This window comes from Nyctibius grandis, chromosome 5, assembly GCF_013368605.1.
Source record: "Nyctibius grandis isolate bNycGra1 chromosome 5, bNycGra1.pri, whole genome shotgun sequence".
NCBI classification, from domain to species: domain Eukaryota; kingdom Metazoa; phylum Chordata; class Aves; order Nyctibiiformes; family Nyctibiidae; genus Nyctibius; species Nyctibius grandis.
This window is the reverse complement of record NC_090662.1, coordinates 60373153-60392147: the sequence shown is the minus strand read 5'-3', so window position 1 is coordinate 60392147 and position 18995 is coordinate 60373153. Positions and strand designations below refer to the sequence as shown.

The window sequence follows — 18995 nt, the reverse complement described above, 5'->3', positions numbered from 1 at the left end:
CTAGTTGTGCTTGATGCTTCCCCAAAGAGAAGGTGACAGCAAACGTTGTCATCTATAGTGTTGCTGAGGCTGCAATGTTCAGACATCTGAAGCCTCCATCTGTGATTGGTGTGTGCTGCCCCAGGTGTGCATGAAGCTGCACTATGTCCTCAGATGAGTCACCTACAGTGGGATGATGAGGAATCCCTGCTGGGAGACCTTGAAAGGACAGTGTTTCCCTGGCCAGGTTTTGGACCTGCTAGTGCTGAGCCAACAGCTACTTTCAACTCCATATAAGGAGTCTCTGAGTCTACATCAGTTACTTCATCCATGGGGAAAAACATAAAAGCCCTTCTTGCTTACTTGAGCAGCAGGGAGCTGTGATGCCAGGGCTGCGTGGAAGAAGCTTTTCCAGCCCTGCCTCTAACTCATTTTCAGAAGTACTTAAATCTGTGTTTATCTCACGTTCATTTTAAAGTCCAAGGCTGAGAATACTTATCAAACGTGCTCTTGGGTTTTTGTTTGGCAGGTATTTGATGATTTCATCTTCATCTTCTTTGCCATGGAAATGGTCTTAAAGATGGTGGCCCTGGGGATCTTTGGCAAGAAGTGTTACCTTGGAGATACCTGGAACCGCCTGGATTTCTTTATTGTCATGGCTGGGTAGGTTGACAGTTTCAGGTTTTATTTGTTCTGTGTTTGTTGGAGACTTGCATGGAACAGGAAAACACTCCCTATCTGAAGAGTCCACGAAGATTAGTGGCAACTACAAATGTTTTTCCTTAAATGTACCAAGCAGGGTTAAGCCCCTCTTATGTTGATGGGAGGCAAAAGTAAATCCTTACAAAGCTAATGATACTACTCTTGATTTGCTATGATGTAACTGAGGGGGAAGTTTCCACTCTGGTACTACATCGGCAGAGCTGGAATCAGATGTGCTGGGGTTAGCAGTCTGGAAGAAACAGTAGATGAGGTCGCTTAGCTCCCTAGCAGATGTGCAGCTGCCTGTCTTGCACAACTGCAGTAGAGGGTGTTAATTTGTAACAGCTGAAGAGCTAGCCCAGAAACTTTTTTCTTGTTTTTAAAATGTCTGAGTAGAAGAGGTGTAACCTCTACCAGAACCAAGCTAGCTTCTCTGTTTCTAGCAGCAGTGTTTCAAAGACAGGAATGCAATTTTTGTTACTCTGGGCTTTTTGTCTTTGTATTGCACTAGCCTTACCCACGGTACTATTGGGACAAATTGACATTTGAGTGGTTTTTACAAGAAAGTTGGTATGGTGAAGCTCTGATTTCTCCTCTGCATGTATGAAGTAGAAAGCCTACCAGGATTTGCCTATTGAATCACAGCAAAAGGTCCATCTCTGATACCAGTGTGCATGTGCTTTTTTTTTGAATTTGCCTGTTTTCAATTAGATTGCCTTGTGGTACAGTAAAAAAAAAAAAAAAGGAAAAAAAATGTAATATTGTTCACAGCAAACAAGTGATTGTTTTTTCAGAGAGAAACCCCCACTTTCCTCTTCCTCCTCCCTGCTAGAAATTACCCGCTTTTGCTGTCACCTGTAAGTGAATGTAAGTGAATGTGTAACTGACTGAACCAGCAGTGAGTTCGAGCTCACTTTGCAGAGTTTCCTCCTGCGATGCGGAGCATCACTGTCTTTATATTTGCTTTTGATACAGTTCTTCCACAGCAAGAATTGAAATGTCATTCCCTCTGGAGGGGTGTATAATTGTTTGCTTCTGGGAGGAGCAGAGATTTTCAAACTCAGTTCAGCTGTAAAAGTTTGAAGGCTGATTCTCGGCCAGCTTGTGCATGAATGGAGGACAGGCAGATGAAAGCTGTAGCTTTTTCTGAGTTAGTGCAACATGTGTGGGACGGGAAGACCTTTCTTGTGGCTGATCCTGCTGTGATTAGCATCTGATTTAAAACGGCCTGGCATGGGGACTGTGAATTCATCAGAAAAGGCTAAGTTAAAGCACCTGACACATGGTGGTGAGAAAAGCCAGATTATGGTATGTTCTAGCCTGAGCTCCTGGTGGCAAGCAAGACCCTACCCCAGCAGCCTTTGAGGAGCAAAGGGAAGAACAGGTGTGTTTGAAAGGGAGACTTTGGAGTCCACAGTGCTCCTCTGTGTGGGTGATGTGCTGCGATATGCTGGAAGGAAGGCTCTGCTTCAGGTGGGCACAGGATTGCTGGCGTATGGGGTAAGAGGCTTGGGAACTGGGGGTCTCGCTCTGCCTGGTGTCCCTGCAAGCGTGGTATGTGAGTGGTGCTATCTGGAGGGATGAAGAAATCAGGGGGGCAATGCTAAATGAAAGAGGGTGAGCTCAAGTGCTTACTCTATGCAGGAAACAAGTGAAATCCATGCTACCTAGATGAGAAGGGAGTAAACCCCATTTATGTGTCTCCCTCTGTCGCATTGCTGGCAGAAATTTGAGGAGAGAGTCTTTTGTGCATCTGATAGCAGTAGTAGGAAAAAAGCTCATATCTGAACTCCTTTCAATGCCAAGGAGACTTAGAATCAACTCCTTAGATATAAAATAATCAGTGTGGAAGATTTTTCATTTCAGGTCCAAAACTGAAAGAAATTTGTTTCCTTATTTCTATACAATTGTCCTCATTAGGTGTCAGGCTGAAAGGATATAATCTCATTAGAATATCTGATATCAAAAGACTTCTGCTAAAGAAAGATTTTTCCATTTAGTTATATAGAACTAATGACTATATGATGTATTCTGAGTTATAAAAGCTTGTGGTTATTAATTCATTATTCTTTGAATTTCATTAAAATTGTCTGCACTGTTTAAATCAAATCCAAGGCTCAAACTTGCCCTTACGTGGAGACTGTAGGCTTTTATTTAACCTCAAATTTAAGCTCCAATCTTTATCCTGATTGGTCCCACACCTGGATCATAGCTTCACCTTACAGAAGACATCCTGTGTTTGGTCTTGTGTGTTTTCTCCATGCCAATGACTTAGATCCTAACGAGAGGCTAATCAATTTTATCTAAGGGTCTTCTCCTTTTCATGGGCCTGGACTCTCATTGCCTGCAAGGGAGGTCATAAATTTGGCTCTCAAGGAAACGTATGTGATGTTGCGAAGTAATGCACTGCCTAGAAGACGTGCAGCTTCTCTCAATTTCCAGAATAAGGACTGTACTTCCCAGCCCATTCTCTTCCCTCTCCCTTTCCAAATAAACACCAATGAGGCAGCAAAGTTTGGAAGAAAAAGCTGTAGCATGGAAAAGGAAAGTGCAGGCAAGAGACCGTTCTGTCAGGTGTTCCTGGGCAGCTGAGATACCTCCATCTGGCTAGCTGCATGACAGCATGTTTTATCAAAGAGCATAATGACTGTTCACTGCTACTGCCCCAGACGGTGTTTTAGTTACATAAACCATGTATTCAGGCATTCATTTGTAGCTTTCTCTTCCCTTCCTTGGAAAGCCAGAAGCTATAGTTGCAGTTAGCTGAATTCCCTCCTGTGCCACTGCCCCGCTTGCCCCTGCTCCCCATGCAACACAGCAGTTTAAGGAGGAAGACTCCATTGTCACTAAAAATGTTCAGTTTCCATGGCGATAGGAGCTGACATCACCAGAACTTTCTCCCCTCTTGCACACTCCCTCCCCCAACCACCTTCAATGTGTTTTTTTCAGAAAGGATTAGAAAAAACCCAAAACAACAGTCCTAAGTCAATATTCTCCATTGTTCCCCTCAGAGCTTCTAAAACTGAGTGAGGTAATTTGGGTTGACGAATACTGATGCCCTTGTGTGCACAAGCAACCAGGGCTTCAGATTCAGCTTGCCGATGCTCCAGTTCCTGACTGCTCACTGGTGACAGGAGGCTGCAGGTTCCCAGATGTTTCAAGCAGACTGTGCTCATCACTAGCTGTCCTGGTGGGAGTCCCTCTTCCACTGGGTTTGTGATTAGGCCTTGTCTGTCATCCTTTGTTTCCCACAGTGATGGGTGCATTTGGAGAGCCAGATCTGAGGCAACTTCAGCGGGCAGCTTCCTAAAGTTGAGATCCTACTATGTTTTGAAAGTTTAGATAATGTGAACACTAATCATATTGGAAATGTCATCCAGTGTCTATGTGTTCATGAATTTAGGAGAAGAGTCACTTATTTCCGGGGTAGCACTCATCAACTTTTTAAGCCAAGCAGTTCTCTAGCAAAAAAAAAGGAGTGAGCAATTTCTCCTGCTCGCTCTACTCTGTGAGGCAGTTGTGTTCATGTGTGGTTGGAGATGATGCCGCTGTCCCTCTGGGAAGGGAGATGTCCCTTTACATGACTCTCACCTGAGGGTCCCTGTGCAAGGAGTGAATTCATGCAACCTGCCTGGCCTTGGGGGCATTGATTTCACTGAGGGAGTGGCTGTTCTGCCTCTCTTGAGCCAAGTGCTGTAATTAGCAATCTGTGGTGGGAATTACATCTGTCTCTGCCCTCTTCTGCGGCACCACCACGACATGTTCTGGTATGCAGTTTACTTGTGTAAATACTTAGGTAGGTTAAGGGGAAGAGGGCTTCACTACGTGGCTGGGGGGATAATTGTGATTACAAGTGTGCCCAAAATATGTCCAAAATCTTTCCTTAACTACTTGCTGCTTGGAATCCAATGGCTGAGGACAGGCTGGTCTATCTTTCAGAGAATGTCCCGTCTTTGCCGCTTTCCATTATCACACTGGATCTTGCCAGGTAGGTCTCATAAGCAGTGGTCAGATCCCATCCTGACCTTGCCTTTGATGAGAGGAATCGCACGACTTGTATATTTTGGCATTTTGGGATACACTAGCAGTGTTTTATAACAGCTTTTAAAAGTAGTGGACATCAGAACAAGACACAGTACTCTGTGTAGCTGCTTCAATGCCTTCACTGGTAATACTGTCTCTCTGTTCCAGCCTGAAATTTCCTATTTCCTACAACCAAGCATTGCAGTAGCTCATCTAATCAATCACAACATCTCCCTATCAATTCATTCAGCTGCTTTCTCCATTGGCTCCAAGCTTGGTTGGTTGGGTTTTTTTTCCTCTCAGTCTCCTCTTCTGAAGAAAGAAAATCCCTTCCTATTAGTAGGAACAGCAAACTTTGTTCCCAGATGTATGCTGTTCCATTTGTTCACACTGGAATACATATTATTTGCATTTCCAAAGCAGTTCATACTGTTCTATATTGCTGACTTGTCCTCTTCATTTCTTTTCTGTTCTCCTAAAAATATGCTTCAACTGCAAAATCCATCAGTGATTTTTTTTTTTTTTTTTTTAATTTTCTGCCAGGTTGTGATAAACAAGTAAAGAACAGAGTGGCAAGAATTGTGCACTACAGAAGTACATCTGCTCATGAATGAGTCCCCATTTACTGTTGCATGTGAGGCTTATTACTTAGCCAGTTTTTCTCCAGCTAATGTATGTCATGATGATTTCATATCCTTCCAGCCATATCAACATAATTACTTGTGTGAACCAGACTTGTAATCTCATAAGAAATTATAGCACATTAGTTTGATGGTGTCAATTTTTCCTTAAACCTATGTTGATTATGGTTAATTTTATTATCCACCATTAATCTGTAATCTGTCAAAGTTGCATATTGGTGATTTCATTACTGTACTGTGATCAGCATCAGTCTAGTCAGCCTATTGAGATAACTGTGTTTAGAAAAGTACTGGCACAACATCACAATTTCTTTGACCCTTGGATGCTTTCCCAGTTTTCTGAGACTAATGAAAAATCATCAGTACTGGTCCAGATCTTTTCTGGCCATCTCTTTTAAAACTTTTGGATGTAACTTGTCCAGGCCTGCTTATCTTAGCATATCCCTATTTTGATAGGTGCAGCCTAAAGTAGTTGATCACAGCTGGAGCTGAAACTAGCTCATTATCATCTGTGGTACACATACATCATCTGACCTTCCCCATAGAACATTTTTTTAATTGAAGTTTTCTGCCTTTTTACACTGTTTGTGACAATTCTGTTTTCTTGTTCCAGTGATTAACTTGTACCATTTTCTGTGCTCGTTCAATTCTCTTACAAATTTTCTACAATTTCCATCTCCTAATTTATATTCATAGGTATCAGCTTCCCCTCTCTTGCTATTATGTTGCTTCTTTTGCTTTCACTTATATTGTACAATCTTTTTAGCCTGTTCAGCTTTCTTGTCTCTATTGAAGCTTCTTGGATACCTGATAAATATTCCTAAACACCACTTGATTGTCATCCACAGTTCAGAATTAAAGTCTTTATCCTGACCAGTTTGATGCATGGCTCTTTCCGTGTGTTTTGAACTTCATGAGTATGGCCTCTCTAATCCACCAAGTATATCTAATACTGTTGATGACCTTACTTGATTTGTATGTAACACATGTAATCAAGTAGTCCTAGCTTTAAATTCTATGACAAAAAAAAAAGAGAAAAAGCACTTAATAGACAATCTTTGTATGTTGAATCCTTAAATGCAATTTTCTTTGAGTTGTAAGGCACATCACTGTAAATGCTGGAAAATTGCAAGGAGTTTTAGGCGTCCCTGACACATGTTGCTCAAATTCAAGTCTTGCAGATAGATAAGGGGAGGGTTTTTCTCCTATGAGTTACAGACCAATACCAAGAGAACTAGTCAGCCTGTTTTCTAGCGTGATCTGGACATACCTAATCACATTCATAGGATCATAGATAATTCGAGTTGGAAAGGACTTTGTGAGGTCTCCAGTCCTATCTTCTTGTTCGTAGGAGGGTCAACAACAAACTCAAGTTGTGTTACTCAGAGTTGTCCAGTCAAGTCTTGAAAACCACCACAGACAGAGACTGCACCACCTCTCTGCACCCCAGCCCCACTGCTGATTTATCTCTGTAACTAGTCTGAACCTCCCTTCCCTGCTTGGATTTATGTCTGTTGTCTTGTTCTCCTGCCATGCACCACTGTGAAGAGCCTGGCTTCATCTCCTTACTGATATGCTCGTAGGTATAAAGTTGCTGCTGTTAGGTCCCTCCAGAGTAATCTCCTCTCTAGGTTGAACAAGTCCCTGTCCCTCAGCCTCTCCTCACAGGGCAAGTGTTCCAGCCCCTGAGCATCTTGGTGACCTTCCACTGAACTTGCTCCAGTTTAACATCTTTCTTGTATTGGGGGGGCCTAAAACTGAATGTGCTATTTAAGATGTGGTCTACCAAGTGCACAGTAAAGGAGGTAGTCCCTTCCCTCATCTACTGGCTGCACTCCTGTTGGTGCAGCTTGGTACGCCATCAGCCTTCCTCACACGGACCTTGTGTCGCCTGCTGTCCCCCAGGACCCACAGGTTCTTTTCATCAGAGCCACTACCCACCAGTCCTTGGGCAGTGGGTTAGTCCAGCACAGGTGCAGGACCTTGCATTTGTCTGTTGAATTTCATGAGGCTCCTGTCAGGCCATTTCTCTAGCCAGGAGGAATTCTCTGCTTTATCTGGCAGAAAATTAATCCATAAGTATTCATTTCCAAGTTGTCACCGATTCCGTATTAGAAAATGCCATTTTTGACAGTGTGCTACTCCCCCTCCCTTTCTGTCCACTGAGCCTCCCTAGCTAGGTTAAAATCATTGATTTTAATATTCCTTTCATGCAGATCTTCCCACCAGGCTTTTTTAATGCCATTTAGGCTGTTTATGCTCATAAAATGAACAATTTCTATTCTCTTTATTACTCAGGCCCCTGGCACTGGTGTATAGACGATACCGTTTTTCTCCTCTTTACATCTTTTACTGCCTTGATTAGTTTTGTTCTTGGCATGGAGGCTCTGTAAGAATTAACTTTTTTCCTAATTTCATCACTTTCCCCTTTGGTCTTTCATTTAACAATCTGCTGACTAGTCTATCTCTCAGTTCCCTAATAACTAAATCTTTTTCTAATGAAATGCTGGTTAATATTTCTGCTTCTCCAGGGGTAGACCAGTGCTCTGCAAGTCTGCTGCCTTATGTGGCTGGCCAAGCCAGCAGTTCATTACCGCATTCCTCCATCATCTCTCTTACCTGTTGGCCAGGATAGGCCATCAAGGAGCTCAGCTGAATATTTCTTGTCCATCTTCTTCAGAAATTGTCTATAATCTGTGGTGTATAATGATAAGAAAAACAATTAATTTCAAAACACATCATCATGGGTAAATATTGTCCTGGAAGTTCGAAAGTCTTCCTAAGTTTGCTTTTTTAATTTCATTTCACTTACAGTATGGCAGCACAGCTGTTCTGATATCTTCATTTCTTTTTCAAAGCATCCCTTCCTTTCTGAGTAGTTATACAGTCTGTAGAGAGGGTTTTCTGGCATCTTTTTACAGCTGGAGATCTCTTCTTGGCCATGCCTGATAGCCTCTTAGATTGAGCAGAACATTTCTTCTCACTCCTGTGCCTTTTGGCTAGTTGCTTCTTCAGGAGTGCTTTGTGCAGCTTCTGCACTGGGAGCCTGGAAGGTATTGTCTCTATTAATTGAGATTATTATTATTATTTGTACTTTCTCTCTGATAGTTATCTAATGTCCTTGATTTCTGCTTCCCCTAATTCTTTAGATATTGTGTTCTTTCTTCCATAAACCTGCAGTGATGCTGCTTCCCGAATCCATCCATCCGAGCTCTTTTTAGCCCTGTTCTTGTCCATGCTGTGCTGCCTTAGCACACATACCTCTGAACAACTCTCTCCTTACCAGGAAGCCACCAGTTTACACTTACAGCCCTAAATTTATCCCTCTGCATTTCAGCCCAGGAAAGGGGGCTGGCAGCTCTCAGAAGGATGAGAGGTACCAGCCCCCCTGCCTCAAATACCTGCCCATTCCCAGGAAACAAAATTGGTACCATGCAGTGCCCTTCCATGTCGAGAAGATGCTGCTTAGCCTGAAACACACTGATTGGCCTTAATCTTGCAAGATGGGGAAGTGTGTTCCCAATCTTCTACTTTCTCTTTGCTTTTAATTAACTATGGTCCTTCAGGGACCTGGCCAGGATTTGCATAGTTATGACTTTAAAATCTCAGACCATTAAATACTTATTAGCAGCAGTGTAAACAGTAGAATGCTCAGAAAGTCCTAGTTAGCTAATCTTCGATGCCAAATGAAGGTTTCTATAAATTATGGGAAGTTAAAGAAAACTGTAATAAATACAGCAATTAGGTGTTTCAAGCAGCGATCAGATAAAGATGGAAACCAGCAAGCAGCAGGCTAAATAGCATCTTAACCAAAAGCAGAAGTATCAGAAACACAGCCCTCCCCCCCAACACGCACTCACTTTTTCCTCCTTAATGATACTAATTATTTAATTTGCTTTCTCCTAGTAAAACTATCCATAGATGTGCAACATATTGAAATGAAAGGAGTCATCAAAATGAAATGAATCACACCAGAGAAGAATCAAAACAAGGAGCCAGTGGTACCCTGCATGTGTTATGTGTAGTTCTCAATTATTGCCTCTGATTTTTTGACTCCCTAAAAGCTAATGCCCTACCACAGGAATCCTTAGATTTACTTAAAAAAAAAAGAAAAAGAAAAAAACAAAAGGCAACACCAGCAGGCCCACAGGACCACAATGCAGACACTTTTTTTTTTTCCTTTTTTCCCCTAAGCAATGAAATACAGAGCTCAGAGTCTGTGTTCAGACCCCTGGTATTCAAAAGTGAGGCTTCATCGCTTGTCTTCAGTCAGCTGAGCTTGGCAAGTCCCTCTAGCTTTCTTATCACAGTATGAAAACCTGCTTATGTCTTTTCATATCATGGCTCCAAAACTACTAAGAAACTCTGACGTTTTCTCTTAGTACACAGTTTGGAGGGAAATCTTGAGTGTTCAGGGGTGTGAAATAATCGTGTTCCAGACAGCAAGGGAGCAGTCTCACAGGCTCTGGAAGCTTTCAGCAAGCTTTTGCTTGGAGAGCAATTAACACACAAAAAGAAAAAAACAAACAAAAACAAACAAACAAACAAAAACACAAAAAAAACCAAACCCACCAACCAAAACCCACACAACCAAGCAAAAAAAAAAACCCCAAACCAACAAAAAAAAAAAGTGAAAAAAAATGTTTTGTACTGTTGGGGAGGACAGCTGCAGGTTATTTTTTTAAGAATACTAAGCATCATAGCTCTGGAGGTGACTATGTAATTAGTAATTGATCTATCACTCCCTGAAGAAATGTCTTACTTTTTACTAACAGAATTATAGCCCCTCTAATTATTATTTTTTTTTTATAAAGGGGGAAAAAGGAATGTCATTTTTGCAGTCCTTGTTTTACTAGCAAGGGATTTTTCTGTCTTTCAGCTTTTATGTCAGCAGAGAATTGTCTTTTTGCAGCATAATGAGCTCTAACTTTAGAAGAGATAAGCGGGACGACTTAGCTGAGTACACTGTGGTTTGCAGAGCAATTTAGAGGCCTCTGTGTAGTGTCTGGCCACATCCCGTGTGATGTTATTCCATCATTTCTACAGTAGGTGTTGAAGGGAGTTCTGCTCATCTTATTTTGGGTGCATTTTGAAGCCTGGCGCCAGAGGCACCAAACTGTGCAAAATGTGTGCAGATGCCTGCACAGCTTGCTCTTCAAGTATCCGTCACATGAGATGATAGGTTCAGTGCTGGGGGCTGCTTGGCAGCCCTATGCCTCCTGCACCATGGAGCAACCTATGTCCATATATTAAAAGATCGGGTCCAAATAACGAGTCAGTTGGGAGCCAGAACATCTGTGGAGACAATGTTTTTAAAGAGGAGTCCATAGGTGACTGCAGCCCTGATGTGCACGGAGGGCTGTGTGTGCTTAGCTCACCCCATGGGGGCTGGTGTCCTGTGCTGTCTGAAGCCCCTGTCCCTTCCCAATGCACCCGTAAAGGTTGTGCCTTAGAATAATAAAATCATAGAATGGTTTGGGTTGGAAGGGACCTTAAAGATCATCTAGTTTCAATCCCCCTGCCATGGGCAGGGACACCTTCCACTAGACCAGGTGGCTCAAAGCCCCATCCAGCCTGGCCTTGAACACTTCCAGGGAGGGGGTATCCACAGCTTCTCTGGGCAACCTGTTCCAGTGTCTCACCACCCTCACAGTAAAGAATTTCTTCCTAATACCTAATCTAAATCTACCCTCACAGCCTTCTTGCAGCTGTGAGCAAGTGAAGGAAATGGGGGCACGGGCCACAACACAACTCTTCTGAGCAGGGAAAAGGGAGCACCTAGAGAGAGTCTTTAACATCTGCCATAGCCCCCGGGGACCTTTGGTGGGAAGTAAGGATGTAGCTCCAGCTTTAGATCAAAAGGGCTGGCACAGTGCAGAAATCTTAAAAAACAGGTCCCGCCTGGGAGCCCTGCAGTCCTGGGGTTACAGGTAGCCTGTTTGTGTGCACTGCGTGTTTTTTCTGTCCCCTGGTAGGGTGCATCCTGTAGCTGCAGACCCGGGGTGGAAGCAGTAGCCCTCCTCTCTTGCCCAGAGCCTGGGCAGACCTTGTCAAAATCTCCTGACTCCGCTTCTGATGTCTCCATATGGGTTTGCGAGAGATTGGGTTCATCCTTTATCAGTGCCTGCCTGCCTACAGCTCTCCTTGTGTACAAGCCGGGGCACGTCCAGCCTTACCAAGGGCTGACAGGAGGTGTCCTGAATGCCACATGCCCCACTCTCTAGCTGTGCCGCTGCGTGCTCTTCCTTCTGATGGTCCCTGTTAACCAGGCAGTCGTGGGCACCAGCAAGTGGATTTTGCTGCCTGCCCTCCCTTTTTTGCACACCACAGATTCAGCTAATAGAGTCCCTGGGGGGAATTGGCCCCATTCTCCACGACCCCTACCCACTGCTACATCTCTGACCACAGAGGGTCAGGACTCGGTGGATCTAGTGATGCACATGCTTTTTAATTGCCTTTCATCAGAATGGCTTATTAATATGAGAGAGGACATATGAGACCATTGGAGGGGATCACTGGAGTGCATTGTCCAGTGAGAGGACCAGCTTTGCTCCTTCATGTTGCAGCTGCAGTCTTTGAAGCCAGAGCAGAGGCAGTGAGACCTTCCTCTCATCCTGGAGTGTACTACAGAGGTGGGAGGATTTAGGGGTAAATCAGTCTCCCACCACCACCCCACAAGCTGCAGGTGGGAGACTTGAGCTGTGGGATGGCTCATGCATGGCTCACATATCAGTGGGATGGACACCTTGGTAAATGGAGAGATGTCAGCTACAGCTTTCAGTGACGATATCTGAATTGAAAATTCAGACAGAGAAAACTGGAAGACTTAGTCTTATATTTTCCCTATGACTCCTATGTTCTGGATCTTCAAAGTGGCAGAAATTCCAGTTTGTGGAATTTGATGGCCAAATCAAGGAACCAAGGACAGGGAAGCATATTCTTGTACACAGAAGACATTGGTTAAATCACATCTTATCATGGTATGGGTACATGTCAGGCTTAGACCCCTGACATAGCTGAGAAGCTGAAGGAATTTGGATCAGAAAGCAACCAAATAATCTTCTGCTTCAGTCACCCTGGGTGCTCATAGATGCAAGGACCAAATAAAAGTCCCCAGGCAGGAATATCTTCATTTTGCACAGACTCATAGCAAGCCTGAAATTACAGCTAGGAAGCCACAGCCACAAAGTTTCTGGCTTCAGTGCCAAACCCAAATTTATTTGACAAAGAAATATGAATTGATTAGACTGCAGTTAATCAGATTTCAATTGAAAACCCCTACTAGAGATGGAGAATTAGGCAGCTTTTGAATTTGACAAAAGCATATTGGCTTTGTATCATAAGAAGAATACTGCCTCAGTATTTTTCATGAATGCTTCCAGAATTTTAAATATTATATTTGGCTGCTAATTTTCAGCAAATAGAAGTTCAGGAGCTAAGGTTAGGAAAGTTAATAAGTATTTAATAAAGGTATAAGGAGATGTAAATATGAAGAGGTAAATGGCAATGTTTGAACTGTTTTAATCATGGATTTCATTGAATGTAATTGTGAGGAAGCTGCTAGCCAGGTACTACATAAGTTCATTATCTTGGGTTACATGAACAGCAAGATAAAGTCTGAATTTTCTGGACTCCTTACAAGGTTTTCATATTCTTGCTGTGTCTGTTTTAAATAGTCTTAGTTTTTATTCCTCTGTCCTGCTGGTCAGTCTGCTCTCCTGTGCCTGGCAGAGAGCCATGCTGGCTGTGCATTTCTGCTGTTGTTGGGCAATGAGCATCGCTCTTCTCTCCAGAGTTTTGTTGTTGCTGGAGAAGTGGAGAGTGCCAAGACAGATCCAAACCCACTCTTGAGCTCACGGGGGCAGAGGAGCAAAGGAAGTGCCAAACTGTAGCTGATGAAGCTCTGCTGCTGTTGAGACCTCATGATCAGTGAAGGTTTACGATGCTGGTGGTTTGTGTGCCCTCTTGTCCCCATGTGTGCGCTGTTCGCTCCAGTGACTTGGCAGGGGATGGAGGTACACCAGACCAGGCGCTTTCTGGACAGGGTCGATGTGCTAACAAATTGCTTACTTGTTCCCTGCACTAGCTTGGCCTTGCCTGTGTTAAACTCAAGGTCTCTTGTGTGTTCAAGGGAGCAGATTTTCCTGGGCATAGGCTAACATTTATCAGCAAGGCAGAGACTAAGTAGGAGGAGGGGGAAGATCAGTAGGGAAAGGGACAAAAGGAGTAAGGAGGAGGATGGAAGAGGAAAGAAAGGATTGGGATGGGAATTGAAGGATATGAGGCAAAGTGGAAAAAGATGAAGGAAAGGAAAGGGGCAAATGGAAAAGATCCTGAAAGTTAAGGAGGAAGATTAAAAAGAGAGGTGGAAATGTTGCAAGTGGGCCTGAGTCAGGGATGTAGAGGTGGGGGGTGGTAGGGAAGAGGTGGGATACCTTGAGAGTGGGGAGGGAGGCAGAGCTCGAGCAAAGAGCCATTCCCTGCCAGGCATCCCTCTTGCCTCTTCAGGATGAACCCCATGCATGCAGCTGGTGTCCCTGTCCCATTTCACACCCTGTCAGTGTTCCCACCATGCATCAGCCTCCAGCCATGTGGTGCAGGGACAGTCCATGCGTCAATCCCCTCTCCTTCCAGAAGAGTTTTACATGGAAAGTTTTGAAGAAGAAAATCTCTAGCAAGGGAAAAAGAATTAGTGTATAAATTGAATTATCTCGACAGCTCAGTGCTCAAATTCCACCACAGATCAGGAGTTCCTCTCTGATTTAGCATAGTTCCAGCTTCCTAACCTGCCCCTGCACTCCCCTACCCGTGCCAGAGGCCACAAAATACTTTAGCAGTGCCAGAAATTAGCTGCCGTTTCCCTCGGGAAAGATGCATTTCCCCCCTGCCCTGTCACGATAAGGGGAAAGGACAGCTCACAACCAGCACAGTTCTGTTTTTTTTTTCCCATGTCCTAGATTTCATCTGACTGCCCCGGACCTTAAAGAAACTAAAGCTTTTACAAACAAGACAAGATTTTGCAAAGCAGCCAAGAAAGAAGGGACAGCTAGATGAAGGGCAGTCAGGTTGTGGGAGCTACCCTTGCTCACAGCACTGAGCTGACACAAAGCAAGGACAAGGAGCCTGGAAAGCTCCTGGAGTTTAAAAAGGAGGCAACTGTTTTGCACTAGCTTTAATGTTTCCCTGCTCTTGGTCTATGAGCACCCAGCAAACACACAGTTCCCTGGGTTGCTGGTGCTATAAGGATCCAAGCACCGAAGGCTGGGTGCCTGAGAGTCCAAATAAGCACTGTGCCCCTAATCCACTGTCACAAGATCTTGAGACACGGATACTGGAAAATGTGAACCTCCTGACATAAATCTGCTGTTACTTTCTGGCTGATCACTTTTTGTGGTGAGTCCTTTTGACTCGCTGTCAGCCTGTCACCACCTCCACATGTGGGAGCAGATCAGGTACAGCCCAAACCAAAGTGGGGATTAAGTGGGGATTAAGTGTACAGGGTTTTCAGGCAGGGGGGAGCGGGGCAGGCTGGAGAAAGATAAGAGCAAAAACAGCTGGGCTGGCAATCCCTGAAATGCTGCAGATGCCCAAAGACTCCAGCAGAGTTGCTTAGACGTCCTATTTCATTAGAAAAAGGAGGCAACATTCATCAGTTTTACCTACACAGAAAATGGGGGGAGGGTTTTTTGTTAATCAATGGAGTTTCATTTCACCCTGGTCATCTGCAGTCCATCATGGTACGGGCATGCTACCCTTGTGCAAAGAGAAGCATGAACATAAGCTGATCCTGAAGCCATCACTAGGAATGAAAAGGCGAGAACGAGCGGCCCCACTGCAAAATTGCACTGGAATGGTGTTGGTGTTGGAGTTGGATATGAGTTACGTGAATACAATAGGCGTAACTCATCCGCAGGGATTTAAGCATCCTGGATGTGTCTCTTTATTACAGCCAAGACCAGGAGGCCTCAGGAAGAACCGTAGGCAGAAGGGGTCTGCCAAGCGAGCTGAAGCCCTGGGGCCTGCTAAGGCTGAGCTCGTTTTTGTTAGAAGTTGCTCTCTTAAAAATTTAACAGTTGCCCTTCTCTGACCCATCCTTGGGGGAACAGCCTGCTGTTTTCATTGGCAGAGTGACTGACTGTTCAGCTTTTTTTTTTCTAGCTAAACTGGAACATAATCACAGCAAATCTGTGGCTACTGAGGGCTGCAGGAGGCTGGCTCACTGGCTGTCTGAACTGCACAGTTGCAGCTAAGGTAGCATTCGTCTTGCTCTGAAAGGACCCATGCTCACTACTTTGATGATTATCAATTTTCTAGTGACACACAGACTGTGCCACATAGGTGGCAAGCTCATTCCAGCTAGGAGAGCGCAGTGATGTGCACCTGGTTAAGGTTACTCCCGTTGTAAATCCAGCAACATGGCTGTAGCCACAAGAGGACAAAACTCAAATGGTTTGTAAATGGAGGTTCTATTTTTAAATGAATATTGCACAGCTAAGTCTAGGAAAAGATGTCATCTCTGCCCACTGATTTCGTCTCAGCCTTAGCCCTGTGCCATTCCCCTGTGCTCAGTTTCTGTGCAGGTCACGGTGTTCTTCAGGACTTCTCATTTGGTCATGTGCAGTTCAGAAAAGACCACTTTTTGAAATTAGATGTGTTTTTGGGCTATTTTCTTATTTGGTATTTGACAGAGTGTGTTTCAGGTTGTTCTGCTACTGCTCAAAAATAATTTTTTTGCCTTCAGAGGTCTGACCTCAACCCAGTACTCTAAGAGATGTGTTTTTTTAGGAGAGGAAAGGAAGTTCTGTGGGACTTAACCAAGCTTGGAAACCTTTATGTTTCCATGCATATACCTACCCCCTATAACAGACTGCAGCCTAGGGACTCCTTCAGTCATGAAGCTGCCTCTACGTGTCAAGTCTCTGTGCTGTGAAGAGATGTTAGCCCACGTCCTGGGAGCAATACCGCTATGACCATACTGTGCTTTGCCCGTAACCATAGTTCCAAAGTTTCAGCAGGTCTGTCTAATTCTGGAGCAACAACACACTGATGAGGCAATCTTTTTTTATATTTTTGGAACAAGGTTGATCAGTGCTTACTCAAGGTCCTTTTGCACTATGCAGGTATGTCTGTTGTTTGATGCCCTGTAGTGAAGTCTGTGCATTGATATCCATGTGTGTTCTTCCTCCTTTCATACCTACTTCCCAATTTCATCTGACTGGATCCAAGCCTCTGTCTATCACTAATGCTTTTTAAGTATTGCTGCTTGGTTTAGGGTGGGATTTTTTTGACTTGGATTTTTTTGACTTGCATTTTTTGGGGGGTTGTGAATATTTTGATTATCTGCATGAAATCCCTCCTCTCTCCTTCTGCTCTCAGTATATATGGAACTGACAGGTCTAGGGAAGTAAATGAATGCTGCTGCATTTCAGAGGAAGAATTATTTAATGCAATTACCATAAAAGTGCATGAGAGAACAGAGTGAAAGGAATGAGGGAAAGAAAGAGAGCATGAGAAAGAATAATCACAACACTTTGACAGGTTTACCCCATTGTGTTTGAAAATCTGTCACTCTGACAAGTCCCCTTTGTGAAAGGTGTAGACAGATAACTAGACATTTGCTCTTCAAGGTCCTTTTGAGTGAAGAGGGTGACCGATAGAAGGATCAGTCCATTTCATTCAAGTTTAATTTGAGTCCTATCCCTGATATTTGTTATGGACTGGCTATGCCCCATTTCCCTCTCAATGTCTCACTTAGGCTCCCTGATTCACTCTCAGTGGTTCCTGGGCAGAGGGATTTGGGTGGACTTTAGGTTACTGGACTTGTGGACTTTTCTATAGAAAGACTTGTGGGTCTTTCTGTATAAATTATAATGGTTTTGGTTTGAGAAGGGGTGCAGTAACAAAAGGCTGTGTCCCCTGCTCCCTCCCCATCTCCCAAGCATGTTGGAAGGCCAAGGAAAAGGGAACTTTTTGTAGCTTCATTGTTTGCATCTCAGAAGAGATTCAGGAGAAGCAGTTCCTGTCCTGACTCTGCTGCTGTTTCACCTGCCAACTTTGTCACTCTCTTCATCCCCTCTGCACATCAGGGTCACCCCGAGGAAGCTGGTGACAACAGCTCATGTCTTCCTGGAGGCCTCATGCACTTATGTTCACTAAAACATGCAAAATGCTTTGAGATCCTCAGGTAGAAATTGCTGGCCAGGGTAAATGGTTAGTATAATCCCATTTCTCACTGTGCTTTCCGAGACGCAGGCGAGTTACTGGACATTTGCCATACTGGGCGAGGAGGGGAGCACTGAACTAAGGGATTCTGGGCCAGGTCACTTTTTTTCCACCTGCACCTGCTGCTATTGCAGCAAAGCCAATGCGTTAGTCATAGCTATTTGCACTTTGAGGTTATTTAGGGAGCATGCTGTTGGGTTAGGAAAGCTAATGTCTAGTATATGTCCTAAAATTAGGCTTTTTCTCTCTTGGTTGGTGTCAGAAAGGAGTGATTTACAGCTATGGGAGAAGCCTTCACACCTAGCCGAAGCAGTTACTGCTTTAAGTAAAGAGTTTGCTTCTGCGTGAGGTAGAACAGGTTAGCTGAAGCTGCCTCCAGGGACCTCATCCTACACTGTGAGATGAGGGGAACATGGGGAGCACCTCACTGCACTGCAGGTAAGGCTGAACAAAACTGGCTATGCATCCCTCCTCCTCCTGGCCTTGTGGGAAATATCCACCCCATGTGGGTGCCTTCACCAGGAGTGCATGCTCCTTGATGGGGCATCTTCATGTATCTCCTTCCCCCTCCTGATGGTCGTAGCAGGTAAGTGTTATCGCAGCTCCTGGCCTGCATCCACATGGCACGCTCTCACCGCTCACTGAGGCAAGCTGTGTTTTCTGCCAGGGGAGCTGTGGGCTCTGGTCCTGCTCCCAGAGGGCTCCTGGAGGCTTCAGCTTTGCTCCCAAAGGCTCAGGCTTCATCCCCATAACTTCCAGAAACCCTCCAATGAAGAAATGATGACTCTATGGCTCAAAGCAAAATTTTTGATTCTTTTGAACTTTTTTTTTTCCTCTCTCTCTCTCTCCCCGCTTCTGCAGGATGGTGGAGTACTCCCTGGATCTCCAAAACATTAACTTGTCTGCAATCCGTACTGTCCGTGTCCTGAGACCGCTGAAAGCTATTAACCGTGTGCCTAGTAAGTCATGCTTCCCTCACACCTGCTCAGCTTGGGTTGTGGGGAGTACGTGACCAGTAAGGCTGTGTGTGATGGGGTTCTCCAGGTGGGGTTCAGGTGCAAACTAAGTGGAGGCTGCTGCATGGTGTGTGCAGGCTTTTCCCCATCATGGGGCCAAGAAATGCTGTTGTATGGACAGGAAAACTACAGTCTCCCAGCATATCTGCCCTGACCATCCTTTGTGCAAGGCTACGCTGATGGCTCAGGAGCTGAAGCTGAACAATGTGCAGTAAAGGAAAGGTTTTTTCTTGCTCTTACTGAAGGGCATCACAGGTTTGATAACGTCTGCAGCCTCAAAAATGGATGTGTGTGAGGTCTGGAGAGGGGTGAGCTGGGGGAAGCAGAGAGAATTGATTTGCTCAGGCTTTCACATGATCTTCTAGATCCTCTCATCTGGAAAATTTTCACACCATTACAGCTTAGGGGTGTG

General features: G+C 44.4%; 1 protein-coding gene across 1 annotated transcript in view; it reads left to right on the top strand.

The window, feature by feature from the left end:
• Positions 1–18995, top strand: part of CACNA1I (calcium voltage-gated channel subunit alpha1 I) — a 165731-nt gene that overhangs the window by 71495 nt on the left and 75241 nt on the right. Inside the window, exons 3-4 of the mRNA XM_068402512.1 lie at positions 509–642; positions 18429–18526. Coding sequence (XP_068258613.1) covers positions 509–642; positions 18429–18526 — 232 coding nt within the window. The remainder of the gene's footprint in view (positions 1–508; positions 643–18428; positions 18527–18995) is intronic.